Source organism: Stigmatopora argus, chromosome 19 (genome assembly GCF_051989625.1).
Source record: "Stigmatopora argus isolate UIUO_Sarg chromosome 19, RoL_Sarg_1.0, whole genome shotgun sequence".
Taxonomy (NCBI): Eukaryota; Metazoa; Chordata; class Actinopteri; order Syngnathiformes; family Syngnathidae; genus Stigmatopora; species Stigmatopora argus.
Genome location: NC_135405.1, coordinates 10,630,642 through 10,656,684, shown reverse-complemented (window position 1 = coordinate 10,656,684; position 26,043 = coordinate 10,630,642). Strand labels below are relative to the sequence as shown.

At 44.1% G+C, this 26,043-nt stretch overlaps 3 protein-coding genes and 1 non-coding gene across 8 annotated transcripts in view; 2 read left to right on the top strand and 2 right to left on the bottom strand.

The window, feature by feature from the left end:
* Positions 1 to 441: 441 nt before the first annotated feature.
* On the bottom strand, positions 442 to 20,341 carry ift172 (intraflagellar transport 172). 4 transcript variants are annotated; one of them, XM_077587647.1, is made up of 49 exons: positions 20,218 to 20,339; positions 15,621 to 15,680; positions 15,197 to 15,340; positions 14,980 to 15,092; positions 14,874 to 14,913; positions 14,555 to 14,620; positions 14,382 to 14,461; positions 14,205 to 14,292; positions 13,926 to 14,140; positions 13,731 to 13,854; positions 13,559 to 13,654; positions 13,081 to 13,242; positions 12,951 to 13,004; positions 12,788 to 12,891; positions 12,242 to 12,327; positions 12,015 to 12,127; positions 11,764 to 11,931; positions 11,549 to 11,685; positions 11,364 to 11,471; positions 10,349 to 10,433; positions 10,180 to 10,272; positions 10,035 to 10,112; positions 9,716 to 9,964; positions 9,537 to 9,615; positions 9,335 to 9,455; positions 8,830 to 8,974; positions 7,721 to 7,810; positions 7,544 to 7,641; positions 7,299 to 7,434; positions 6,930 to 7,046; positions 6,701 to 6,843; positions 6,534 to 6,627; positions 6,186 to 6,250; positions 5,919 to 6,099; positions 5,728 to 5,837; positions 4,741 to 4,870; positions 4,033 to 4,131; positions 3,840 to 3,949; positions 3,700 to 3,763; positions 3,438 to 3,524; positions 3,245 to 3,361; positions 3,076 to 3,180; positions 2,871 to 2,990; positions 2,471 to 2,566; positions 2,332 to 2,391; positions 1,866 to 1,964; positions 1,648 to 1,801; positions 1,481 to 1,572; positions 442 to 1,054 (listed from the first exon to the last, which is right to left on the bottom strand). In XM_077587647.1, exons 2-49 carry the CDS (start codon positions 15,657 to 15,659, stop codon positions 965 to 967), a joined length of 5,244 nt encoding a protein of 1,747 aa, XP_077443773.1. In that variant the 5' UTR covers positions 15,660 to 15,680; positions 20,218 to 20,339; the 3' UTR covers positions 442 to 964. The 4 variants fall into 4 exon arrangements, with proteins under 4 accessions (XP_077443773.1, XP_077443774.1, XP_077443775.1 ...); XM_077587648.1 differs by lacking the exon at positions 20,218 to 20,339 and adding an exon at positions 18,349 to 18,469; XM_077587649.1 differs by lacking the exon at positions 15,621 to 15,680 and having other exon boundaries at positions 20,218 to 20,341.
* trnaa-ugc (transfer RNA alanine (anticodon UGC)) lies at positions 16,365 to 16,436 on the bottom strand. The gene has a single exon. It is a non-coding gene; the product is annotated as a tRNA-Ala (tRNA).
* Positions 16,487 to 18,796, top strand: LOC144064829 (dynein regulatory complex subunit 4-like). Its single transcript, XM_077587650.1, has one exon. It carries the CDS (start codon positions 16,775 to 16,777, stop codon positions 18,590 to 18,592), a length of 1,818 nt encoding a protein of 605 aa, XP_077443776.1. The 5' UTR covers positions 16,487 to 16,774; the 3' UTR covers positions 18,593 to 18,796.
* Positions 18,979 to 26,043, top strand: part of cad (carbamoyl-phosphate synthetase 2, aspartate transcarbamylase, and dihydroorotase) — a 12,101-nt gene continuing 5,036 nt past the window's right edge. Inside the window, exons 1-25 of one of the 2 annotated variants that reach the window (XM_077587643.1) lie at positions 18,979 to 19,482; positions 19,991 to 20,130; positions 20,225 to 20,354; positions 20,423 to 20,565; positions 20,645 to 20,786; positions 20,863 to 21,034; positions 21,475 to 21,660; positions 21,722 to 21,831; positions 21,905 to 22,047; positions 22,143 to 22,274; positions 22,354 to 22,587; positions 22,659 to 22,880; positions 22,961 to 23,149; positions 23,224 to 23,348; positions 23,421 to 23,554; positions 23,631 to 23,743; positions 23,864 to 24,028; positions 24,136 to 24,221; positions 24,289 to 24,535; positions 24,615 to 24,713; positions 24,784 to 25,008; positions 25,076 to 25,258; positions 25,325 to 25,543; positions 25,630 to 25,797; positions 25,860 to 26,042. In XM_077587643.1, coding sequence (XP_077443769.1) covers positions 19,377 to 19,482; positions 19,991 to 20,130; positions 20,225 to 20,354; positions 20,423 to 20,565; positions 20,645 to 20,786; positions 20,863 to 21,034; positions 21,475 to 21,660; positions 21,722 to 21,831; positions 21,905 to 22,047; positions 22,143 to 22,274; positions 22,354 to 22,587; positions 22,659 to 22,880; positions 22,961 to 23,149; positions 23,224 to 23,348; positions 23,421 to 23,554; positions 23,631 to 23,743; positions 23,864 to 24,028; positions 24,136 to 24,221; positions 24,289 to 24,535; positions 24,615 to 24,713; positions 24,784 to 25,008; positions 25,076 to 25,258; positions 25,325 to 25,543; positions 25,630 to 25,797; positions 25,860 to 26,042 — 3,996 coding nt within the window. In that variant the 5' untranslated portion in view covers positions 18,979 to 19,376. The remainder of the gene's footprint in view (positions 19,483 to 19,990; positions 20,131 to 20,224; positions 20,355 to 20,422; positions 20,566 to 20,644; positions 20,787 to 20,862; positions 21,035 to 21,474; positions 21,661 to 21,721; positions 21,832 to 21,904; positions 22,048 to 22,142; positions 22,275 to 22,353; positions 22,588 to 22,658; positions 22,881 to 22,960; positions 23,150 to 23,223; positions 23,349 to 23,420; positions 23,555 to 23,630; positions 23,744 to 23,863; positions 24,029 to 24,135; positions 24,222 to 24,288; positions 24,536 to 24,614; positions 24,714 to 24,783; positions 25,009 to 25,075; positions 25,259 to 25,324; positions 25,544 to 25,629; positions 25,798 to 25,859; position 26,043) is intronic. The other variant, XM_077587644.1, reaches the window with a different exon arrangement.

Below are 26,043 nucleotides of genomic sequence, written 5' to 3'. Positions count from 1 at the left end.
GAAAAAATATTTTAAAAAAGGTCAAATCAGCAGATGGCAATAGGCGTCCATTTGACCTGGGAGAGGCTCGAAGCGATCATTTGTGAATTTATTTTTTCTCAATCTAAATTTCTATTATGTGGAAAATAATGGTATACAAAGGTTTGCGCTTAGGACTAAAGTCAATTTTGAAAAAAAAAAAAGGTTGTTTGCATGTTCAATGTGTTATAGTAGGAAATTAATGTGTGTAATGTTGAGTTTATTTATATTTTTGACAAATTATTTGCAGAATGTATTTTCTGACTAGTATAAAGAAAAAGAGCATCTTGGCAGGGAAAAACAACTCACAGGATTCATTATTTTAATGTTCAGGGCATTTGTAGATGCCCTAATTTTGATTTACAACGCAAAAAAATGTTATTTTCTTGACCTAATAAAATTCACTGGTACACATTGCAAACGAATCTATTGTTTGTTTATAAAAAGTTGATGATAACGTGATGTACGTATTTATATTAATTCTGCACTCAAAATGATTTGACACGGAGGTCGCCACTGTTGAGGAATAAATGAACATGAGAGAACATGATGAGAAATAAAATGTGATTTTCATAGGTTAATTTGGAGTACATTTTATTACAAGGTTTTGTCTGCGTGTGTATTTTGTCTTCCACATGAGGAAGTTTCATCGAGACACCACTTCATTTAATTGAAATGTGAATGAACTCACCAGAAGTAGACAAAGTAAGATGTTGAGGTCATTTATATAAGAAGCTACAAAAACACACAAAAATAGTTAATAATGACAATACATATTTTTTGAGAGAATTGAAATGAGGTCACATTCAAGTGTAGCTATACAAAACAAAACAAAAAAACATACATAGAACGTAGAATTAAAAACAAAAACAATGCCAAGGAGATTGGCGAAAATCATAAATATATAACAGACAACATTGGAATTCTTGAGAACCTTCTGTCAGCGTCAATGGAAGGAGAATCCGGATGCAGGGAGGCCGCCACACCACTGGCTGATGAACTTTAGGACATCCTGACACTCTGGACTGTGACTGGTCTGGATTTGTACAAGAAATTGCAATCACTAATTTTCAAATGTCCACAACCCGTGCCCCAAAATTTCCACTTGTAGTTATTTGCTAATTACATACAGTAGCAGAGGACACAAGGTTGCTAGCCTGCCCGTTTTCACTTCTTCTCAAAAAGTGTTTGACATGTACATTTATCCACAATTTAAATAACAGAGCAAAAGAAAAAAATGCTAATTCAGCATATTCAACAAAATTTACAAGAATACCAACACCTTTAATCATAAAAAATACAAAAAAAATTCTTCATCTTCAACTTCTTTCTTGTTGAAAACAAAATCTTGAAAATTACATATTTTGCAGCATCGGCACGTTATTTATTAGTACTATCCAATATCACGCAATGCATTTAATACCGTATCATAGCTCCCTCCCTCCATTAACCATGAACTCACCTTGGTGGCCATCAAGAATTTGTTCCAGTCTTCTTTATTGGCAACTTTTCCCGTCGACGAAAATTCCACCTTGCTTTTTAGGACGGGATAACCTGGGCAGGGCCGAATTTTCATCAGTTTTAGTCACAAACTTGAGCTACTCATTTAAAGCGAGTTTTTTTGTTCACCCGTGAGAATACACGGCGGCGAATGAAGACCGCTGTTGGTGTCCACGAGCGACGCCTCGTACGTTTTTCTTTCGTCGCGCGGCAGAACCTGCTCCAGGCGACCGTACACGGCGACGGTGAGGACCCAGTTGCGGATCTCCTCTCGCTGGGGATCCTGGAAAAGGCGAGGAAATACGTGAGATACGAAGGGAAGGGAGATGGCGGGCGGTGGTACGTACGGAAACGCAAGGTTTGGTGGGCAGAGGAACTTCATAAGGGATGTCGGTGTCGGTAAAGTCCGAATGATCCAGCGAGTCCGGTGTTCCGTCCGTGATGGCCTACCAGAGAAAGGTTTTTTTTTGTAAAATGATTAAAATAAGTATCCCAGAAAAGGGATTCAATTTAGCCCGGGAAATGAAATTTATACAATTTCACTCTGTTTGGTCAAGTTATTAAAATCACCCCGAATAATAAATACATTATATGTACAACAAACGGCAAGGTTAGACCATGTTTAATTATAAATATGTTTTTCCGCATGGTATAACGTCATTAAAATGTAGAGATATGATTGGCAGAAAGCATAACTGCTTTTTGAAACTGATTGTTATAAACTTTTAGCTAGTGTTCTGATAGTATGATGGAACGTATAATTATTTTTTTCCCTAAAATTGTTCAACCCGAGTAGCCAATGAGGACGCTCACATCGCACACGTCCAGGAAGTGGTTGAGAAATATGAAGGCCATGTTTTCCCATCCGGCTGCCTGTCAGGAGAAGGAAAAGGAGATGTAAGAAGTGAAGAAATATTTGGACCAAATGACCTAAAATGGAGAATGCGCTAACCCTGCAGGCTAAACCGGCCTCGTAGAAGGCTTTATCTGCAGGGATAACGTCCGTGTGACGCAGGAGAGACACGGACACCTTGGCTGCGATGCTACTCTGCAAATAGGAAACAACTTTTAATTAAAGATCGACCAATATATAGGGCTTTTTTCAAGATCGCATATCATACAATAATGTTAACTCATAGAAATGTAGTCAAATGTACTATTCAGGCATTAATGGACTCATTGCCATTTTGCACCGTCTATTGTCCAGTGTTAGAAAAGGACGTAAAGGAAGAAAAATAGCTGCAATTTTGCCTTAAATATCGACTTTAGACATGAGCAAACGTCCAAATGATGTCCTATTTCTCATTTTCGACAAAATTCCTCATTTTTCCCCCCAGAATTTCAATACATACCAGTTCTTCTAGCCCAACCACAGCGGCTCTGGTGGTGTAATAATGCGAAATAAGCAGCATCTGCTCAAATTCTCCATGTGCTGGAGAGTTTTCGCCTGCTGATTTGGCCAAATTCTCACACTGGCAAAAAATAAAAAGGAAAAAAATGAAATGAATACTTTTATTCATGATGAATTATACAACTAATGTCGAGATGGGCGAGTACCAGCTGTAGTAGAACGTTGCGGAGATCGGCCCACGTGCGGTAGGAGTTCGTAGCGTCGGGAAGGTGGAGCATGTCGAGGAACAGCCGCTTGTAGATGTTAAAGTTCTAAGAAGAGGAAAAACGGAGTAAAAAAATCTTAAAAACTGAATTCTGCTTGTTTCATATTTACCTGCGTGTTTGGTGGCGCTCCATGCTGCACGTAGAGCTGCAGTGCCTTCACGGCAAAACCCTCGCGAATAAGGTGTGTAGCATACAAAGCCACGTACTTGTGAAGGATCTTAAAGTTCTGAAAACATGAGATGACACTCCAAATTGGCTTGACCGTCACTCAGGAAATGTCAGTATTTTGAACTTTTACTCACCTGCTTGGACGCCGTATCCAGGCATTTGTCCCACTGGCCTCTTTCGGCATACATGTCCAAAGCAGCCATGACGTCAACGCCCACCAGCTGAAAGGCAAAATGATCCCAAAATGTCACTATTTTAGAGAAGTTGATGAATTAAGAAATTCTTCATTTATTTATTTTATTATTGGCTATCGCAAAATATGCATTGGCAAGACGATGAAGATGAACGTAATAAAAACAATTATAATTCGTGCATGAATAGTCACGCTGGACATACCGAGTCCACTTTGCCTTGGTTCTTCAAGTGTTCCTTGTATTTTTGGTCCACATAACTCTCGTATCTGAGGGAGAAATATACGCCTGCATTGTTGCTGTTGTTGTTTTTTGACATTTCAGGAGAAAAACTGTGTGTCATACCTTGGCTCCAGTTCCTTCGCCACCCGTTTGGCTTTGCTCCACTCCTCCCCCTCCATGAGAACGTTAATAGCATCCTTGATCAGGCCGACGTGAATGTACTGCTCAGCCGCCTATTAGGTGAAACATATTAAATACATTAATATGAAATGTGGGTGTATTTTAGGTAAAAGCATGTGTTTGTATGAAGACGCACAGTGTTGTACTTCCTGAGCTGAGCCAAACGAGGACCGACCACCTGAATCACCTTCACAGCTCGCTCCTCGCCCAGGAACTTAATTGAAAGGTCAGCGGCCTGGACAAAATAAATGACAATATTATATTGTTTTAAGAATAATATATTCTTAGCCAAATACTAAAAATCATGACAAAAAATTATATTAAAAAAACTGGGCAGCGTTAATGGTACATTTCTGAGCATTTCATTGCTATGGTACATTTTAAGTAGATTTCATTCACAGCGGCTAGTATTCCACCATTGATTAAAGTTTTTTTTTTTTTTACAGTCTGCCTATAGCCATGTAGCATGTATATTCAATTATGCTTCTGTTTATGGATGCGAAAGATCCTGTGAGTGATTATCAATAGACAATCCATTTGAATCATGATATGGCAGCGACTATGCCAAATAGATCTCATTAATCTCTCTCAATGCCAACCAATGAGTTATAAAATATCCCTCTATATGTGGATATGGCTATATAGTATCTATTGGAATTGAGCTTCAGGAAAATCAATAGCGCGCTTGGTTTGATACAAAGAAGGACACGATAGCGATACATCCACACGCAGAACAGGATGTTGTACATCCGATATCCGCATTTCCTGCTCGTGGGTGGAGTTGGGATGGATCGGTATCTGACCACACGAGTCTAATGGAAAGAGCAAAGAAGACAATGCTCACCTTGATCCAGTACTTTTCCATGAGGGCTGCGTTGGGATCGTCCTTTATCTTTAGGTAGCACTCCACTGCCCGGGAATACTCGCCCGACTGCTCCCATTCCCGAGCCTGTTCCAGCAGACCTTGAACACCCCTGAAACAGAAAATGAGTACTGGATTTTACAGACTATAAATTGCATTTTTTCCATAATTTGGCCAGGAATGCGAGTGTTATAATATTTTTTTCAGCTTGTGTGACATATATGCTGGAATTATAGTCTCATCTTTTGTATCATTGAAGGCTTTACAAAGGGAAATGGCTAATGATACTTTTTAAATGAATATCCACTGAAGGGAATCGGTTTAAAAGAAATTCAGAATAGATCGCATGGAGGAAAAAGAAAAAAAAATCAGAGAGCCGCAGTTGAATAATTCAGTGTTGTCTTGCTTAAAACAGCCATCTTCCCCCACGGTTTCCACGGGTAGCGTTTGATGTTTTCTCCCACCAGTCGTCAAGCTGCCAAGTTATTCCTGTCTGGGCCGAGCGGCAGCTTTGTGCATGCTTTCCATTCGCCCCAGGAGATTCAAATTCTTTTCTTTTCAAAGCCAACATCTCTTAGCATCATTAGCCTCTGAAGCCGATGAGCAGTCCAACACCGAGCTAATAAGAGGTTTTTTTTCTTCTTTGCGCCATGGCAACCAGCAGTCGGTGTAGGTGTTGTGACTATAAATGTGTGCAGAGCGAAAGGACAGATAACAAAAATGTATTTACCTTGACTAGGACTGCTATGATTAATTGCCAACTACCATCATTATCAAATGAATCGAAAAAGTATTGATCTAAAAATGGGCCAAATCTTCTTATTAGAGCCTCTAAAATGACGCTAATAGTCTCCTTTATTTTATTTTTATTTTTTACATGGGTGTTAATTCATCTTAAGAGGTTTAACAATTTCTTGTATTATTTTAAATCTTATACATGTAAAAAAAACATGTTTTTAAAAACCTCACCTCATTCCCTTCTTAGTAGCTTCCTTCTCATACTCCTCCTGAAGAAAGGAGAGCTTATTGGGCAAGTACTCCTTGCAAATACGCATGGCATCGCTCCACATGTCCGCATCCTGTCAAAAACAATATGGCTAAACCTCCCAAAAACAACAACAACAAGCCTGAATTAAAAAGCTGCCGACTAAAAGTCCCACCTTGTAGTATTTAACAGCCAGGTCGGATCGCTCGGCTCTGAGCAGGAGGGCTTCGGCCTTCGGGAAATCTTTTTGTTCAAAGCAGAACTTGGCGTGGCCCACCAGAACCTCCGTCACGCTGTCCAGATCGTGGATCTCGGCCACTCGCTGCGCACTGGCCCAGTCTTCGTGGTGAACGTACCTAGAAAAGATGCACAAAAAGAATCTGGCTTTCTAGTAGAATATGCTAAATGTCATCTCCTGCTGTCAATGGCAACCACTACTCACATGAGCACAGCTTCTTTAGGCTTTCCTGCTTTAATGAACTCCACCTCTGCTTCTGAAAACTTGCTCTAAAAGCAAAAATGGAGTATTTAGCAATTTTGCATCAGTACTGGTACTTGGTAAAATGATGTTATAATAGCAGGGTGTAGAGTTTATGTAGTAAAAAATACAACTTGCTATTAATCATGCTAGTTAAAAAATTTAATGAGACAACACACTTGTTCTTTTTTAGTATTCTGATGGTTAAGATTGTGATTTATAAGCCCGGCGGGCTGCAGTTGTTTTTGATCATACAAGTAAAATTACAATTACAAATTGTGTCTTTTTTTAACAGTGAAACTTCAAATGTACCTCTTCTTCCAAGTGCTTGGCATGCTTCAGGTGGATTTCAGGTATTTTTTCCTTGCTGGAAAGGCGAGCCAGTTCGAAGGCAAAGTCGAACAAACTACAAAAACAAAGAAAAACATCCTTGTTTTGAGAACGCGGGGAGTTTGTTGGTGGCATGGCACGGCGCTTACCAGCTGTTTGACGCCGACTCAATGCCGTAGTCCAAGAGGCCGAACTTGGTGAGCAGCTTGACCGCCGCCTCGCCGCCCAGACTCCTGGCCCAAAGGTAGCCCACCTGCTTCGGAGCGTTGGGGCTGCCGTGATTTTTGGCGATCTGCGGCACAAAATGCACGAATATCGTATTGTTTCATTGTAATGCAGTAGGCGGGGAAATATATTTGCGTGCGTTTGTGCGTGTACCCGATACGCATCCTCCCACATGTCACGGATTAGATACATGTTGACAGCAGCCTTCCAGTCTTTGGCTTCCATTAGATGATGTTCTGCCTCTGAAAATTTGGCATCAGCTTCCAGCTCCTTTGAAGATAGTTAGACAAAAAAGGCCTGATTTTCAGCTTTATTTGCCTTTTGGCTTTTAGGAAAAAGCAATTGTGCTCTATTACACAGCATTCAACAAAAGGGATGAAATTCGCCCGTATTTACTATCTATCATTTTTATTATTTTGACCACAAGTGTCAGCCTGGTCTTTGTTGCAGGCCAATTTGTACCTATGTTTTCTTTTGGACTACGAATTGTGAAAGTATGGTGATATAAAATGCAAAACCCACCTTGGCCAGGTGTTGGTGTGTATTGGTCAACAAGTCGGGGTGATGTTTAGCCACCAGGCGGACCACGTCCTCGAACATTTGATTTTTCTTGTACATGGCAATGGCTAGGTCTGTTTGGTTCACTGTGGAGAATAACCTGAAAGGATACCAGGTCACAGAAATGATAAGTCCACTTCAAAACAAAGATGTCTGACTTGCGATGTCTTTTCCGCTTTAGTGTATTGAGAAAAAACAATTCCAAGTACCTCTCAGCCTCCTTAAATTTGCCATCTCGCTCCATTTCCTGAGCTCGCCGCACATAAAGCTCGGTGACTTCTTCTTTGCTCATGCACTTCAGTGCCAACTGCATCCCAAGACAACAACAAGATCCACATTTCAATTTCTATTTGGAATATTTAGCCATTTAAAACGGCAAAGAAAACCTTGTGAGCCTTCTCCCAGCATCCTGCAGTCGTGTACATGTCAATGGCGTCCTTAATGTGGCCCGCTTTGACAAACAAGTGCTCCGCCACCTGCAGAACACACAAAAATGATGTTAATGCAAATTTTTAAATATTTTATTGTGAAATTTTCTCATTTCTTATAATATTTTTAAATGTCATTATTTTTATGTACTTGAGTACTCCCCAAATGCTTCACGTACGGCGTATTTGTTAAATGTAAAATGTGAAAATATTTGCCTTTCAATCTCCCGTGCTTGGGAATGCGAAAGCGTGGAGGGCGCGATATCATCACGCAATGCAGCGAATGCGCATTTTGCCGTTGTTCCAATTAAAAAGTGCCACGTTATTCTTTCCCGCAGGTGTGCCATTCGCCTGGGTGATCTTTATTGTTGTAGAGAATCACACTTTCTCGCAGGCGGGGGCGAGCTTGTTATCTTAATGACTTTGCCAGAATGCGCCCGTGGAGCAAACGGACGCAAATAGACGACTATTTTCAGCTTTGCAGAGGCGGCTGGGCCAAGCTGAGCTCATCACAAGTGGCGTCCTGCGTGGCTTTTTATTCCTCTCTTTGCATTTTTTGTGTCTCATCTTCTTCCGTCAGCAATAATTCACCCCGCTGTGACAAACTTGCAAATGCGCAACTCGAGTTGAGCCTCGAGGCTGCCGCCGCCATGTACGATTTACCGTTGTATCAGCAACTTTGTCAATTAGTCGCAAAGATTGAAGAACTAATTGCTGTCTTGTGTATTTACACTGAGCGCTACAGTAGATTATTGAAATGATGAGCACCAGTCAGGGGTAATAAGAGTGGCTTGATGATGCTGGGCGTCTAATTATGTGACGTCATCCTTCTGCTGTGAATTTCAATAGGCTTATCGCTAGTTGATCTTCAAGAGCGGCAGCGGATAAAGAGTTAAATAATATAAAGCATTGGCTGTATTCTTAAGTACGGTAATATCTGGACTAAAAGGTCACAGGCCTAGCCAAGCAAGGAAAAAAGTGCATAAACCCCAATGTGACAGATATATTCATATAATCCCAAGCCAAATAATGTGACTAGTGTAAAAACTTGTTTCCAGGGAGTGTACCTCCATTTCCTGCACAGAGGCGTAGTGTTGAGCGATTTTAAGGCAGTGGACGGCAGTGGCCGGGTCGTCGTTGAGCTCCAGGATGTGGACGGCCTTCTTCCACTGGCGAGCTGCAATGGCTGCCTCCACGGCCTTGATGGAGCAACTACAAAATGAGGGAATTTAGCTCATTGGTTTTATTCCTCAGCCTGAATTGCTGCCTAGCCAATTGCCGGGCAACCATTTACGCAGAGGAAATTTAGAGTGTTCAACCAGCCTGGCATGCATGTTTTTGCTATGTGCGAGGAAACCGGAGTACCCGGAGAAAACCCACGCTAGCCCGGGGAGAACAAGCAAAGTGCATCCCAAAACCCTTTTGACTGAAATGACAAATGCTACCAGATTTGGTTTTAAGTGTAGCATCCAAAAGTTCACTGCAAATTGCCAGCACCAAAGTTGATGTGAGTTTTAATGAGTGAGTCATTCTTCCCAACTCTCCATCTGCTTTCGCTTCAGACCATTTTACCCGGCTTCGATGAAGTGTGTGATGGCCGCGTCCATCTGTTTCTGTTGGACAAGGTAGTCCCCCCAGGCCTCTTCTAGTTTCACCACCTCGGCAGGAAAGGAATGGCGAGCCAGCTCCACGGCTGCACCAAACAACAACGTTTTTAAACATATACACTCAACTCCAACATTTTGATATACTATACGAAAGCCATTTACTGTACCTTTACTAAAAGCGGCTCCTTTGCAATAGCATTCCAGAGCTCTTTGGTGGTTGCGTGTCTTTTCATACAAATCGCCAGCCTGGATGACGACAAATGACAAAAAGTGAAGCATAAAAATTGTGAATATGATGTGCGAGTTTGACATATGAACATATTGGGGGTCACCCTATAGAACCTACCTGCTCGTAGTACTCGGCTTTGACGAGGTTAGAGGTTATCCGGCTGACGGTGTCGGCGTTATTAGTGATGTCAGGCCTGTTCATAGCTAGGCGGGCGGCTTTAGCGGGAAGCCCCGCCTTCAAGTACAAGTTGATTGCTCCTTGGTAGTCCCCCTCGCCTTCTTTGACCTCGCCGGCCTTCTCGTGCTGGCCCGTGTCGGTCAGCCACCGGTAGTAGTTTCCACGCAATGTTTCCAACTCCGGGTGGCCCTAAATTCAGCAACATATTAAAGTTTTGTTTTAATTTTGTTCAATCAGGATTACGTGGGAGGCCGTCTACCTTAGCCTCAGCCACGGCGATGCATTTGTCCCACATGTGAAGCTCTTGGTACATCTGTATGGCTTCGTCAATGGCGTTCTATATCAACACAAGACATTCGTTTTTGACTCGGTAATTGTTTTGAGGTTTCCTTTCCACGGCTGACCTGCTCTATGTAGTGCATCTCAGCTAACTCGATGTTCTTGTCCAGCATGGCCATGCGCACCTGCACTTGGTAGAACGCCATTCCATCCCCACCCTAAACGTACATACACTATTTCTTGTTGTGTGCTTGGTCAAAGGATATTTTGTGCATTTCTTAACGCACCACCCACCATTTCTTTTGAAACCTTCTCAGCTATCTGGTTTGTTTGGTGGAGGTAACGAAGCGTGGACACGTCGCCCAAAGCGGCAAAACACCTACGGAAACGATGGGGAAAAACACTTGGCGGTTAAATACAGTCAAAACCAGTACAAAACTGATTATGGAGTATCATACAGTAAAAAAATAAAAATTATAATGTCTTATGAATCCAGGCTTTAGATGTAACTGTGGATTGGAACCAAAAACCATGAAAGCAGAAATGTTGGATTAGGCAACTGTAACATTGATGATCTAATATAAGATAATCATGTTTTCATCAGGGACTACAGAAAATGTTAATTAATGAACGACTGAATTAAGCTGAACTTTTTTTTAAAGACATTTAGAAAAATCTAATATTTTCAAAAAGCGTGATCTTTCACTATGAAAAATGGTAATAATGAATATAGGTATACATAAACAATAAATACTAAGAAATATTGAAATATTTGAAAAGAAATACTTTCAATCAATTAAAAAAAGTAAAAAATTATTATCATTATTGCATCAATAAAATAAACTCTTAATATTAAGAGACTCAAAAACAGGATTTGCACAATTATTTAGGCCAACAACGTCTCCTAACACTTACTATTCAAATAGTTCAATAAATTTGACAAACATGCACCAAATTATTGCTGAGTGTAACTGTCAGGCTCTTTAACAAAAAAATGGCTGAGTGTTAAGACCTACCATATGCTTGAATGTACATCTATGTGTATGTATGTATATATGTGCTTATATATGTGTATGTACGTATAAATGTGCTTATATGTGTATGTACATATATATATATATATTCAGCAACACGCTTATTTATTTATATATTTATTCATGTATTTATTTATTAACTTACTTATTACCTATCTATTTATGTCTAAAATGCCTTTCCTATTTCTGCATCCTCACCCTCTTGCTACTGTGACAACGTAATTTCCCGAATACGGGATGAATAAAGCTATCCAATCCAATCCAATTTTGCAAACCTTTCCGCTATGTGCACTTGACGGGCCTCGAGAGCCAGATTACGGAGCGTCTTCCACATGGCTTCGGTCTCCGGAGACATCTTCTGGGTCTCCAGGAAGGCTGTGACACTTTGGACCAACAGAGACATTTAAACATTCCCGTACGGCCACGGAGGGAGCGACGAAAGTGGCGGGGGTAAGCGTACGCTCCGTAGTCGCCGTCGTTGACCGCCGTGCCGAACTCGATGAGGCTCTCTTTCAGCGTGTACGTCACCGTGTTGACGCCTTCGCTCACCAGCACGTCCGTCTTACCGTCGGCTCTTTGCAGATCTTTGATGTCGCCCTGTAAGTGAGGGAAAAAACGGGATTGTTGCCGCTGCAAAACGTTCCCGTGACGTCACGTGCGAGCGCGTCCACTGGCCTTAATGGGAAACATGGTGATGCTCTCAGGACTGTCGATGCTGTACCAAACGCACAGGTTCCCGCGGTTCTGCGCCACCACCACGTCGCTGCCGGGGACCCACTGAACGTACGAGCAGAAGCTGAGCAGCGTGCTTTTTACGCCGCTGTCGATATCGTAGAGGTGGAGCTGGCGAAGACATTTCACTCGTTTAACCTTGTCTTTTACATGCGCTGCCATTTTGAGGAACATCTTGCTTTTATCGCCCTCACCCGTGGCTTTTTGTCACGGAAGAGCAGCTTGCAGCCGGTTTCGTTTAGCTCCAGCCAGTCCACCTTGGAGTCGTGGCTGATGGTTCCCAGGGTGGAACCGGCCATTAAATCCACTGAGGAGATAAAAAAGATGGTTTAAGTCGGAATTAGAATCAGCAGTTGATATGAGCAAGTCGTATAGTTTTTTTTAAGGGGTCAGTAAAGATTCCATTTATTGTTACACTTACCAACAGCGATGGTCTTTAAGTCGATGAGGTATGCAAGTTTTTTGTTGTCTTCGTTTCCTTTGTGCTTCCTCTCATTGATGCGTACACTAAAAAAAAAAAATCAGATAAATATTTGTGATACATTATTTTGTCATAATTGAATAATAGGTTAAGTCTTATTCTTATGTTAGATGTTTTAGTACTTTCTTAATTTAATGAAAGGAAAAAATTAATTAACTTTAGTGTTATTGTAGCCATAACCAGAAAGTACTCCTGATTTCCTTTATTTTATTTGTATTGTACTTTTTAGTAACTTTGAGACTCCTGAATTATGCCAATGACAATAATAATAATAATAATAATGAAAATGAAAGCATTCAATTCAATTCAACATCGTCCTCTAGTGTACACAAGTGGAAAGGCTATTTTTTTCCCATGCACATGCAAAATACAGTATAAAGGCCAACCGGAAAAAAGTGTCCTAAACAAACAATAAAAATCCCTAAGATTATGATTGGGATATTTGAATTTGTTGTGAATTGCTGCTGTTTTATTGGTGGGGAGTACCTGATAAGGTGAGGGTTCATAAATTCTGTTCGTACAGATCCCAGCACTTTGTTGTCGCTGTACTCCACCAGGCTCAACTCTCCCGCATTAAAAATCATGCACACCTGCAAATCAACCGCATTAACTCCAGTTATTGTGACGTTTTATTGTGTGGGGTACTTACCGACTCGTGTTCAAAAAAGAACTTCTCGTTTCCTCCGCCCCCGGGCCACGGCACCTTAAGATGAAGGTATGGTGATTACGCAAGGACACAAAAACGCCTAGTTTGCGTGGAGAGCATTGAAGCATGTCACCTCGCTGAGCTTGTTGGCCAGCATGTCGCCCAACAGGAGGGTGTCGGAGGTGTGGCCCACCAGGTAGCGGTCCTTGCCCAAGATTTTCACCTCTTCTATTTCGTAGCCGTAGTGCGACTTGAGGACCACCCGCGCGGTTGTTGAGAGGTTCCTCACGATGACCTGAAGAAGTGGGATCATCAAGGTTATCATCCTATACTGTATTTGTTTCCTATTGTTAAAGCAAAAATAAGTCTAGTATTGGTCAAGTCAAGTAAAATACATTATTAGAGTACATAGAGTAAGTAAAAGTGAATTGTTTGAAAATTCATTTTGTGGAGTTTACTCACTATTTTTGCACTTTGTGTTGTGAGATGTAAAAGAATCGCTCATACACAGTGTATTTTTTTAACCTCTCCATTAGATTGCTAGAAGCATCAAGTCTTAAATGTTTTTTGTATGTTTTGAGTGTATTATTGTTGACTTTTGTCTAAGATACCTGGCTCAAGCCCACATATGTAACTTCAAATTTGTTCTTGTAGATGCTTCTTCTGAGGCAGCAGTCAAAGAGCTCCACGCCACCGCATAGCGTCCCCTGTCAAAACAGCAACCACGTGGTAATACATGTGATTTTTTTCCGCACGAATCGACATCGTAGAGAGCGCATTTACAGCACAAAGCCGAGATCCGTCCCTCTTCCAGGCCAAGCTAGTGATGGTGTAAAGGTTGGTGATCTCTTTGGACTTGGCTTCGTCCCACATGCCTCTCCGAGGAGCCCAATTGAACACTCGCAACCTGGAAAATGGGACCATATGACGGGAACATTCATTTGCTATAATTGAGTGCCTGATTGGTCATTCGCTAACCTGTCAAAGCTTCCCAGTACCACCGACTGACCGCTGGGGCTGCTGGCGGCTACCGTAAACTCCCTCTCACTGGGATCGCGGCTATAGTCAAAAGTCTGCAGTATTTCACCATTGCAGTTATAGGCCACGACCTTCTTGTCGCAGCCCCCTACCACCACGCTGTTAGCGCCCCAGGCCAGTGCGTAGGGCGGGCATCCGTGTTTCAAAAGCTTGCCCTGTAGAAGAAAGTAAAAATTAATTACGAGGTTGTTGATTTTTTTTCCCAATGTTTGAACTCACCTGAGATTCCACCGTGCCTTCGTTGTCAAAGAAGTAGCGGACGACGTTGCCGTTGGCGTGACCGCAAAGGACGCCATTCCCGGAAACACTAGGAAAAATTGCAAACAGCAAAAAAAATGACATGTTTGTGTTGACTTTAAGATTTGGAGGAGTTAAGAAATAAATATATATATATACTTGGACGCCAATGAGACAACACTGGAGTCTGTGAGGTACATGGTGGACGACTTGTTTGTCTGAACGTTGGCAAGGCGAACCTGACACAGGAATGACACTGAGAATCATCTCTAAAGGAAAGTTTAATTGAATATTTGCCTATTTTATAATATTTTAAGTAATGTCACTATTACCTTGCCTTCCAATAAACCATAAACAATAGCGTGCTCTGCCGGCCAAAGGAGACACATGACAGAACTCTGGAAAAAACAAAAGAAAAGATGATTAATCATTCCATTTTTGTTTTTTTAATACATTATTATTATACTGTTATGTATATCAATTCCTGTATTTGATTATTAATATAAAAAAATTGATATAACTATACTTACTGTCTGAAAGATGATTAATCATTCCATTTTTTGTTTTTTTAATACATTATTATTATACTGTTATGTGTATTAGTTCCTGTATTTTATTCTTAATATAAAAAGTAGATATCACTATACTTACTGTCTGAATAAATTTGTTGCAAATAGTTTTCTTGTCCCCCCTGCAAAGAAGGGAATCGTGTTACGCACATTAACACCGAATATGAGACACAATGACGTCACGTTACCAGTCCTCGCCGATCCGGTACACGTAAATGATGTTATCCGACTGGCCGATGGCGATCCGGGTGGAGTCGGGCGAGAAGGCCATGGCGTTGACCGCGTAGCTCTGCTTTCCATACTGACAAGACAATACGGCACAGCTGTTACGCAACCTCCGTGAGACAATAATTGATGGGACATTGAGATGCTGCAAATGAGAAAACAAAGGATGACAAAGGATACCTTGGAGTCGATGGGCTTGGTGGAGAACTTGTCCCTCCTTTCACCTTGGTCGTCGTATAGCAGCACCACTCGGTCCACTGTGCAAACAGCGAGTTTGCCATTATTTGGAGCCCAGGTCATGCATGTGACTTTGGCTGAAGCCTCCTAAAAAAATTAGAGAGAAAAAATGAATTTACAAAAACAAAAAAGTCACGTGCTTAACTATGGAAACTCCAATTTGACCACCATGCAACTTCATAATAACACATTTCAAAATTGGAAGCTGAGTTTCACAGAGACATCAAACGCACCACATTTGATACGTTCTAAAACAAGGTAATAACAACATTTGATGAGTTAGATCCATGCACATTCCGAAGCAAAAAAAGCACATTGTGTTCTCGTTCTTCAATCGTGATTAGAAACGACTACATTATCCTCTTACCTGAGGTGTTAAAAGCGTCTTTAGGTGTTTCAGCTGCATATTTGGACTTCAGTGGGATGCCTGCACGATGGAAACAGCGTCGATCGGGTTAATTTTTCTCTAATTGGGTTCAGTTAGCATCTTGGAGAGCAAGCGATGGGCTGAGGCGTCGCTCGGTGCCATGGAGAAGGTTGTCTTCATGGCTATCTTTAGCTTCGCGTACTGGCTAGTCTACACTATTTTGCTATGGAAACAGTCGCCATCTTTAGGACGTCATCGTGAACCTTTTGAAAAGTGATCGTATATCTGACGTCAACACATTAACAATGGCACTAAAACTATCAAGACCAATAATAATTCACCACTTCAAAAACGCACTTAGTGAAAAAACATTAGATTAAAAAATAACAGCTGTTTTTTTTTCCATTCGGGCACTGTGAAAAGCCACTCTGTCGCTGAGTGATGATGCTGTATAAATGCAGGACGCGTCGAGGCAGAGATAGGACTTGCATAGTCAATAAACTCATCTCCTTAGTTACCGCCACGTAGATAGAGAATATAAATCGTAATTGTCCGCTTATTAAGTAGATTTGAGTCTTAAATGAAAACGATCGTTTATATACAATCCGAATCAAGGGGTTTTGTTACTCTTTGTGAAAACGAAGTGTAAATGTAAGATTAGAAAAAGATGGCACAAAAATGAAGTATTCTTTAAGCAAAATGTAGACTTTATGAATGTGTGATCGAGGAGTCAAAGAAAAGGAGTGGAGATGCCGGGGATCGAACCCGGGGCCTCATACATGCAAAGCATGCGCTCTACCACTGAGCTACATCCCCTCATGGTGACTGAGCTCGAGTATGCCACCATATTCATCTAAATGTGTACGTCTTCCTCGTCTTATTGTATTCAACTCATTTTATGTATTGACCAAATCGTTTTAATCCTATTATTGATGTAGTTTGTTTGGTGGCCCAAATTAGAACAAACCCAACAAGAATTCTAATGATGACATCTATCTTTGTTGTCACAAAGCAGCATTGGTAGGATTTATGACTTCAACAACGTGCAATGCTTTGATGATGTTGCTCTTGTTCGCGGGATAGCTTGGCAATCATCAACTTTCCAACCTTCGTAAAAGGCCCGCTAGGAGGTTTTGTACCAGTCACTTGCAAAAATGCCTCCCAAGAAAGGCAAAGGTAAAAAGGAAGGGAAAGGAAAGGGAAAGGCAAAGGGCCCCAAGCCCCCTCCAGAACCCGAGCCTCCGCCTGAACTCTCCGAGGAGGTGAAGGCCCTCATTAAACAGGTCGAACAGCTCCGAAAAGATGTGGAAACTGAAATGAAGGAGAGGAACAAGTTCCAGTTGGAGGTGGACATGCTGCGAACCTTTTGGGAAGTGACGGGTCAACAGCTGGTAGAGACCAACGCGGAGTATGTTAACCTGTTCAACGAAATTGAGATGGACGAGCTCAACCACAGACAGTACATTAAAGAATACCTGGGTGAAATCAAGCTCTACAGAGAAGATGTCAAGAAGGACCAGGAGGACTATAAAAGCCATGTGCAGCAGGTGGAGGAACTGGAGGTCAAGCCCTACGAGAAGGAACGTTCTGAGATGATACTAGAAGAGCAGCTGGACATTGAGGACGCCGTCAACATGGTGAAGAACAAGAATAACGAAGACATGGCCAGGATGGGCCAGCAGATGAAAGAACAGCTCCTTCAGACGGAGCAAAAGTATAAGAAGAAGCTGGAGCTGCTCCAACATGACCTGACCAACAAGGAAAAGACCAAACTTAGCGAGAGGGAGTACTACTGGAGCAGCCTCATTCACAATTTGCAGCAAGACCACGATAAGCGCTTCAGGGAGTTTGACACCTTCCTGGAAGACTGCAAGAAGAAAGACCTTCTCCACAAAGACAAGCTGAAAAAGCAAATCCAAGTCTTTGTCACGGAGGAGAACAAAAACCAACGCTTGGACGCAAAGGATGTCAAGATGATAAAACTGGAGCAGAAGAAGGTCCAGGCTCAAATCGTCAAACTCCGCAAACTTATGAGGAACCCCATCCTGAAGACTCACCCCAACGAGACGGTCAAAGGTCACGAGCTGGATGAACTGAAATGTGAGTACAACGTGGCGGATCAGAAGTTCCAGCAACTCGAACGGGACATAAACGAGATGTGCAAGACGTACCAAGAGAGGATGCAGGAGATCCACCAAAAAGCTGACAAGGAACAGGCGGAGATTAAATCCAAATTGGCCGTAATAACTGAGAAACTTCAGAAGCTCCAAGCCGTGGTTTGCTCCCGACTCTTTGGCTTCGACTTCTCGTCCATGGGAATACACCTCAAGCAATCCGCCCCGGACTCGAAGGAAGACCCCAGACAAGATCACTGGAGCCGGAAAACCAGACTCAACCAGACGGTCATCTGGCAGCTCCAAAACGTCAAAGAGCTTCTTCAACGAGACGTGGAGACCGCCGTCAAGGAGAGGGCGGCTTTGACCAAATTGATCAACGAGAAGATCGACCAGGTCTTCCAAGCCAAGATGGCCGTCCAAAACGTCTTCTGCCAGATGGAAATGGCAACCAAGTCCAATTCTGGCAAAGGCTCTCGATATTCTACTCCTGAACCCTTGGAGCCTCCGATCTACCTCCAGGACGACCGGAGCCCCATGGGTGGCCTCATGGAAGAAATTGTGAAGATCGTGTGCAAAAACCGCCGCGGCAAAACTCAAGACAGGTTCAGTACCTTGGTGTTTGACCAGATTCTGGACACGCAGCTGAGGAACAGCAAAGAACTCCTGCAGAGTCACGCCGAGGTGGCCAGCAAGAAGCGGACGCAACTGATTCTGTTGTTGAACGACAAGACGCACGAGCTGCACGGCCTTCAACGCCAAGTCAAGGAGACCAACCAGGAACTGGAGAAACAAAGATTGGCTGCCGATCAAAATAAAAGCGTAGAAGGAGCGTTGATTCGGCGAAGCCTGATGTAACAGTCCACAAAATCAATAAAAAAGTGGTCACTCATATTATTATTTTAAGTCACTTTACACACAAAAAGATTAAATTTGCCCCCTGTTGGGGCTCCTTGTAATTGTTTCATAAATGACCAATTGTTTTTTTCCGAATGGAGATTGAATAAGTTATGATATTTGTGTTTATACGTTTGTGTGGAAAAAAATCACAATAAATCTAGCGGTTGTGAAATTGTTGCCATATGGTTGTTGTTGAGCAATAGACCCGCCCCCAAATGACGTAGACGATGACGCCTGAAGCGAGTTATGCTCTGTCAAGCGCCAATTGTAACGGAAGTAGACAATTTTTCCCTAGGTTATAAAAATAAACGTGCGCCGTTCGCTATTTATTAAAATACGGCAAACTCAATTCATCAATATAAAATGTAATCAATATGTAGAATGTATTTCCCTCCCAATCTATGTTTGGCGAAAAAAAGAAGACCATTTTTTTAATGATATGTGAAAACTCTTTACCGGAAATTTTCATTCCAGCTTGACGTGGAGCGGTTCGAAAGCGAGTTAACCTGCCCCGCACACGTGGGACTTTTTGGGAGCATCGGCATCCACCCGTAAACCGGGAAAACTCAAACCGATCGCCGCCTCCCATCAGACATTCTCCAATTTCCGAGTAACCTTCACCAAAGGAGACTCATCTATCGCTCTTTTGGCTCATTTTCTCCCGATTCCCGAGTTTCACGTGGAAAAGCCACCGGTTCTTGGCCAAGCAGCAAGTAGCACAGCACCACGAAGTTGAAGCAAGATGTCCGGGAAGAGCATCGACACAAAGGCGACCCTGATCTTGGAGGACGGGACGCGTTTTACGGGCACCCATTTCGGGGCTAAGGTGGAGGTTAGTGGAGAAGTTGGTAAGTGAGACCTGGCTTTTCATTCCCTTCCGAAACGCATGTTGTCATCCATTTGGACATTCGCCATGTTGTTGACCCAAATTCCATAAAAGTCTTGAGGAACCTGTCTGTTGACTAAAATTCAAGACGGAACACGTCTCTTACTTTGTAATTTGTGCTTTTTAACTAGCTCAGCAAATCTGTTGTGGCTACTAGCTCCTCCCAGTCCAAATGGATTGGACGTCTCTTGCCGTCAATGGCAGCAGATTAGTTTACTCGTGGAAAAACGTTGAAACCGTAAGAGTAGAAGGCTTGTTGTTCTCTGTCCTTAGTTTTAGAGTTCTAAGTGTTAATATCCCAAAATGTTTTTTGTTGTTGTTGTGGAGCTTGGGTTCAAATTTAATGTAATTGCTGTTACTACTTCAAATGAATTATTTAGAAATACCTGAAATTGTATGTGGGTAAGTAGTCTGGAAAACTGTAAAAGCTGAATTGAAATGTAATGGGATTTATTATTTTTTTCCCATAGTGTTCCAAACGGGCATGGTGGGCTACCCCGAAGCCTTGACCGACCCGTCCTATCGCTGCCAGCTGATTACCCTCACCTACCCACTGGTGGGCAACTACGGCGTGCCATCGTCCCAAGATGGAGCTTTTGGACTAAGCAAGGTTCTCCAAGATGACGCTACACTTTTTAATTATTTTTTTGTAATCAAAGGCCTATTCAATTTTTACAATAATTCCAAATTCTCTTACCTCCCAGTGGTTTGAGTCTTACAATATCCATGCCGCCGCTCTCATCATCGGGGAGCTGTCGGAGAATCCAAGTCACTGGAGCTCAGTCAAGTCCTTGGACCAGTGGCTTCAGGAACAAGGAGTTCCTGGACTACAAGGCAGGAAAACATAGTTTATTTATTTTTTATTAGATTGTATGTTTTTAGCTGTTTGCATTTTGATTTAGGCATAGACACCCGCTGCCTGACCAAAAAGATCCGCGAGAAAGGGACCATGTTAGGGAAGCTGCTTCTGGAGGGAACCCCCGAGGAGGCCGTTCCTTTTGAAAATCCTAACAAGATGAACCTGGTCCAGGATGTGTCCATAGGGGTAGTTATCTAAAAAAAAGTCCTATCTCCAAACCATCTTTTTTTCCAGAGCCATTTAAGCTTTTTTGGTGTTTCTCCAGACGCCACAGATATTCAACCCCAGCGGCAATGTGCGGATCACCGTGGTGGACTGCGGCATCAAATACCACCAAATTCGCTGCCTGGCCGAACGAGGGGCCCGCGTCACCGTCGTACCCTGGGACCACCCATTGGACAGTGCAGGTGGATATTAAATTCAAATTAAGGCTGTTAATTAAGCCACCGTTAACTTATTAGAATTTTTTTTTGTTCCCTTCAGATTTTGACGGTTTGTTCATTAGCAACGGCCCCGGCGATCCGCTGAAATGTCAGGCTACGATTGACAACGTGCGGAAAGTGGCGGGCGTGGATCACCCGAAGCCAGTTTTCGGGATATGTCTGGGACATCAGCTGCTCTCCTTAGCCATTGGAGCAAAGACCTACAAGATGAAGTCAGTAACTCGGTCCAATCTCGTACGCAAAGTAAATCTGGAATCTTTGTGTTGTCAAATTTGAAGATTTATTTTTGGTTATATCCAGACTTTACTGGTCAAAGACCTTTTTGGGTCAGGTCAGGCTATGTAACTATTTCCTAGGTTGGAATTAAGGGACCTACTTCTTTGGCTTCTCGTGTGAAATGGAACTTGTTTCCGTTCTCAGCCTCCATGTTTTTGATTAAAAACAGACCAAAAGCTCGAGAAAGCGACAGCTGTTTTATCCAAGGTTACTTGAACCAACGTGGTATGACAACTCGGAAATTCTATCCAAACCATGCACTGCGACTCAAATCACCATTTGTCAAGAGTCTGAAAATATTTATTGCATAAAATGTATTGTCTGCGTTTTTATGCATATTGTGGATTTGATTGAGGTTTTATTGTTACGTTGCTAGGTACGGTAACCGTGGGCACAACCAGCCCTGCCTCCACACGGGCACCGGCCGTTGTTTCATCACCAGTCAGAACCACGGCTTTGCGGTGGACCCTGACACTTTGCCTAGCGACTGGGAGGTTCTTTTCACCAACGCCAACGACCACACCAATGAGGGCATCGTGCACAACACACATCCACTCTTCAGGTACAGCCCTACCTACACTCACTCCTATCTTGGATAATAATTAAAAAAAAATCCATCCTAGTGTCCAATTCCATCCCGAGCATAAAGCCGGCCCGACAGATCTGGTTGGTTTGTTCGATGTGTATCTGGACACCGTCAAAGACCACAAGGAGGGCAATGCTGGCAAATCTGGTAATCTGTTGAAGGCCTTATCAAGCAACACCAGTGAACACCATTGTGACACGTGATGGTCATGTTTCCACAGTGAAGCAGCGTCTGATGGATCATCTCACCTACCCGGATTCTCCCAAGCCTGAAGACGTATCCCGACCGAAGAAGGTTCTCATCCTGGGCTCAGGAGGACTTTCCATTGGCCAGGCTGGCGAGTTTGACTACTCTGGCTCTCAGGTTGGTCATTTTCCTTTCTCAAAAAGCTATCACTCTTCTTTCAACTGGATTGACAGTTTAAAACCTTCTAATGGTTCCCCTTTTTTTCCTTTTAGGCTATTAAGGCTCTGAAGGAGGAGAACATCCAGACAGTGCTGATCAACCCCAACATTGCTACGGTGCAGACCTCCAAGCGTCTGGCAGACAAGGTTTACTTTCTGCCAATCACGCCAGTGTATGTCACTCAGGTATGACTTTGAAGAAGTGGTCATCTTTTAGGATCTTCTGGTTCGTCGGTAGCGTACTGACAGACTCGTTGACTTCAAGGTCATCAAAAACGAGCGTCCAGATGGCGTCCTGCTGACGTTCGGCGGACAGACGGCGCTAAACTGCGGCGTGGAGCTGACCAAGTTGGGTGTGCTGGAGAAGTACAATGTGAAGGTTCTGGGCACGCCGGTGGCCTCCATCGAGATGACCGAGGACAGGAAAATCTTTGTGGAGAAGATGGAGGAGATCAATGAGCACGTGGCGCCCAGCGAGGCGGCTTTATCTGTGGAGCAGGTGAACAGAGGAAGTGTAGGTCGGGAGAAGCCTGCCGAATGTTGACCACTGACTATTTGTGGGACCTCCAGGCGGTGGGTGCTGCAGAACGCCTGGGCTACCCCGTGCTGGTGCGCTCGGCCTTCGCTCTGGGTGGCCTTGGCTCTGGTTTCGCCAACAACCGCGAGGAACTGATCTCGCTGGTCACGGCGGCTTTTGCGCACACCTCGCAAGTGCTGGTGGACAAGTCGTTGAAGGGTTGGAAGGAAATAGAGTATGAGGTGGTGCGCGACGCCTACGACAACTGCATCACGGTGAGTCCGACCGAGCTTGAAGTCACTTCGCGCCGCTTCAGGTTGAGTTTTGAAATAACCGCTCCTTGTATTCTGTTCAGGTATGTAACATGGAGAACATTGACCCGCTGGGCATCCACACCGGGGAGTCTATCGTGGTGGCACCAAGTCAGACGCTAAACGACCACGAGTACAACATGCTGAGGAACACCGCCATCAAAGTCATCCGCCACCTGGGGATTGTGGGAGAATGCAACATCCAGTATGCGCTCAATCCTGAATCGGACCAGGTACGACGCTCAAACGGTGTAGACCACTTGAAAGGTCATTCTTCTTCCACCGATGTCTTTTTGTACTTTTTCAGTACTACATCATCGAGGTGAATGCTCGCTTATCCCGCAGCTCCGCCCTGGCGAGCAAGGCCACAGGTTACCCGCTGGCGTACGTGGCGGCCAAACTGGGCCTGGGGATCCCGCTGCCGCAACTCAGGTACCGGCGGAAATGAGCACGCCTCTTTTTCGCCACATTGGGTCAGTTCGCTCATGTTTGGTTTCTTTGCAGGAATTCCGTCACAAACTCAACCACGGCCAATTTCGAGCCCAGTTTGGACTATTGTGTGGTGAAGGTGCCCCGCTGGGATCTCAGCAAGTTCTTGAGGGTGTCCACTAAAATCGGAAGCTCCATGAAGAGCGTCGGTAAGAGAGCATGGATTTCAAGAGTATAGATTATGGAAGGGGGAGAAGAAAAAAAAACGTTGGCTGATGTCTCCAGGTGAGGTAATGGCTATTGGCCGCAGTTTCGAGGAGGCCTTCCAGAAGGCTTTGAGGATGGTGGAAGAGAACTGCGTGGGGTTTGACCACACCATCAAGCCTGTTTCTGAACAGGTGGGCAACTCGTTGACACAATACCCCAAAATTACAAAGGGCAACTATACTTAGGGCACTTATGTGTTAAGTCTACAAACCAGTGTTTGACACATTCCCAGTAACACCCTCTGCTCACAGGAGCTTCAAACGCCTACCGACAAGCGCATCTTCGTTCTGGCCTCCGCTTTCCGTACTGGCTACACTGTGGACCAACTGTATGACTTGACAAAGATTGACCGCTGGTTCCTGCACAAGATGAAGAACATTGCTGACCACGAGCGACTGCTCGAGATGTACAACCAGGTGTGATGTTCGACAAAACACAGAACCAGAACCTTGACTATTCTACTAGACTACCTAACTTTACCAAAACTGGGGTTGTTAATCCTATTCTGGGATTGGGCACACAGGATGAGAGCCTCATGCCTCTTGAAGTGATGCGCAAGGCCAAGCAGCTGGGCTTTTCTGACAAGCAAATCGCGCTGGCTGTTCAGAGGTGGGACAAATTTAAAAATAAGTTCGAGAATAGATTATCATGATGTCCTCGTTCTTCCCGTCTTCAGCACCGAGTTAGCGGTGAGGAAGCTACGCCACGATTGGTCCATCCTCCCCGTCGTCAAGCAGATCGATACCGTGGCGGCGGAGTGGCCGGCTTTCACCAACTACCTGTACCTCACCTACAACGGCGGCGAGCACGACCTGGGCTTCAGCGACCAGCACGTCATGGTGATTGGCTCGGGCGTCTACCGCATCGGCAGTAGCGTGGAGTTTGACTGGTGCGCGGTAGGCTGCATCACAGAGCTCCGGAAGGTACGCCACCTAAACTTCGCCGACCTGCTCGCCCATGATGGACGTCCAAGTAATCTGTCCATTTCGTCTCTTGGTGAAGATGGGCTACAAGACCATAATGGTGAACTACAACCCCGAGACGGTCAGCACGGACTACGACATGTGCAACCGCCTCTACTTTGACGAAATCTCCTTTGAGGTGCGTCCGTTTTGTTGTTGAAGGAGACCTGATTCAAAAGAGCTCATGGACAAACTGTCTGAGATTCCAGGTGGTGATGGATATCTACGAAATGGAGAACCCAGAGGGCGTGATCCTCTCCATGGGAGGCCAGCTGCCCAACAACATCGCCATGTCTCTACACCGCCAGCAGTGCCGCATCCTTGGAACTTCGCCAGAATTTATCGACTCAGCGGAGAACAGGTTCAAGTTCTCCAGAATGCTGGACACCATCGGCATCAGCCAGCCGCAGTGGAAAGAACTCTCTGATACCGAGGTAATATTACAACGTTTTGCTTTGCGAATGTAAAGTTAAGCTTAAAAATGTGTGCCCCACCGCGCAGTCAGCTATCACGTTTTGTGAGACTGTGGGCTACCCGTGCTTGGTCCGCCCGTCCTACGTGTTGAGTGGCGCCGCCATGAACGTGGCTTACAGTGACGACGACATGGAGACTTACTTGAGCAATGCCGTGGCTGTCTCCAAGGAGTATCCCGTGGTCATCTCCAAGTTCATACAGGAGGCCAAGGTAAGACTAAAAAAGAGAGAGAAGTCAGTTACAGAACTCCGTCTCTGAAATAACAGTCCCCAACAGGAAATAGATGTAGACGCGGTGGCCCGCGACGGCGTGGTGATGGCTTTCGCCGTGTCCGAGCATGTCGAGAACGCCGGCGTGCACTCGGGCGACGCCACGCTCGTGACGCCCCCTCAGGATCTCAACCAAAAGACCCTCGAGAGGATCAAGATGATCGTCCACGCCATCGGGCAAGAACTGCAAGTCACGGGCCCTTTCAACCTGCAATTAATTGCAAAGGTATGCAGTTGGAGTTTGTCCCTGATGAACACCAGGGCGAAGCTTAAATGTCGTGACACTATTATGCATTGTCCTTCTGTTTCCAGGATGATCAGTTGAAGGTGATCGAGTGCAACGTCCGGGTCTCGCGCTCCTTCCCCTTTGTGTCAAAGACTCTGGGCGTGGACCTCGTGGCGCTGGCCACGCAGATCATCATGGGCGAGGATGTGGAGCCCGTTGGTCTAATGAGAGGGATGGGCATTGTGGGTGTTAAGGTAAGCACCCTTTTCCCACCGTTTCCCCCTCCTTCCTCATTGCCCGTTTGCGTTCCTCTCAGGTTCCTCAGTTTTCCTTTTCGCGGCTGGCGGGCGCTGACGTAGTTCTCAGCGTGGAAATGACCAGTACGGGAGAGGTGGCGTGTTTTGGCGAAAACCGCTACGAGGCTTATATCAAAGCCATGATTTCCACTGGCTTCAAGATTCCCAAGAAGAACATTCTTCTCTCCATTGGCAGCTATAAGG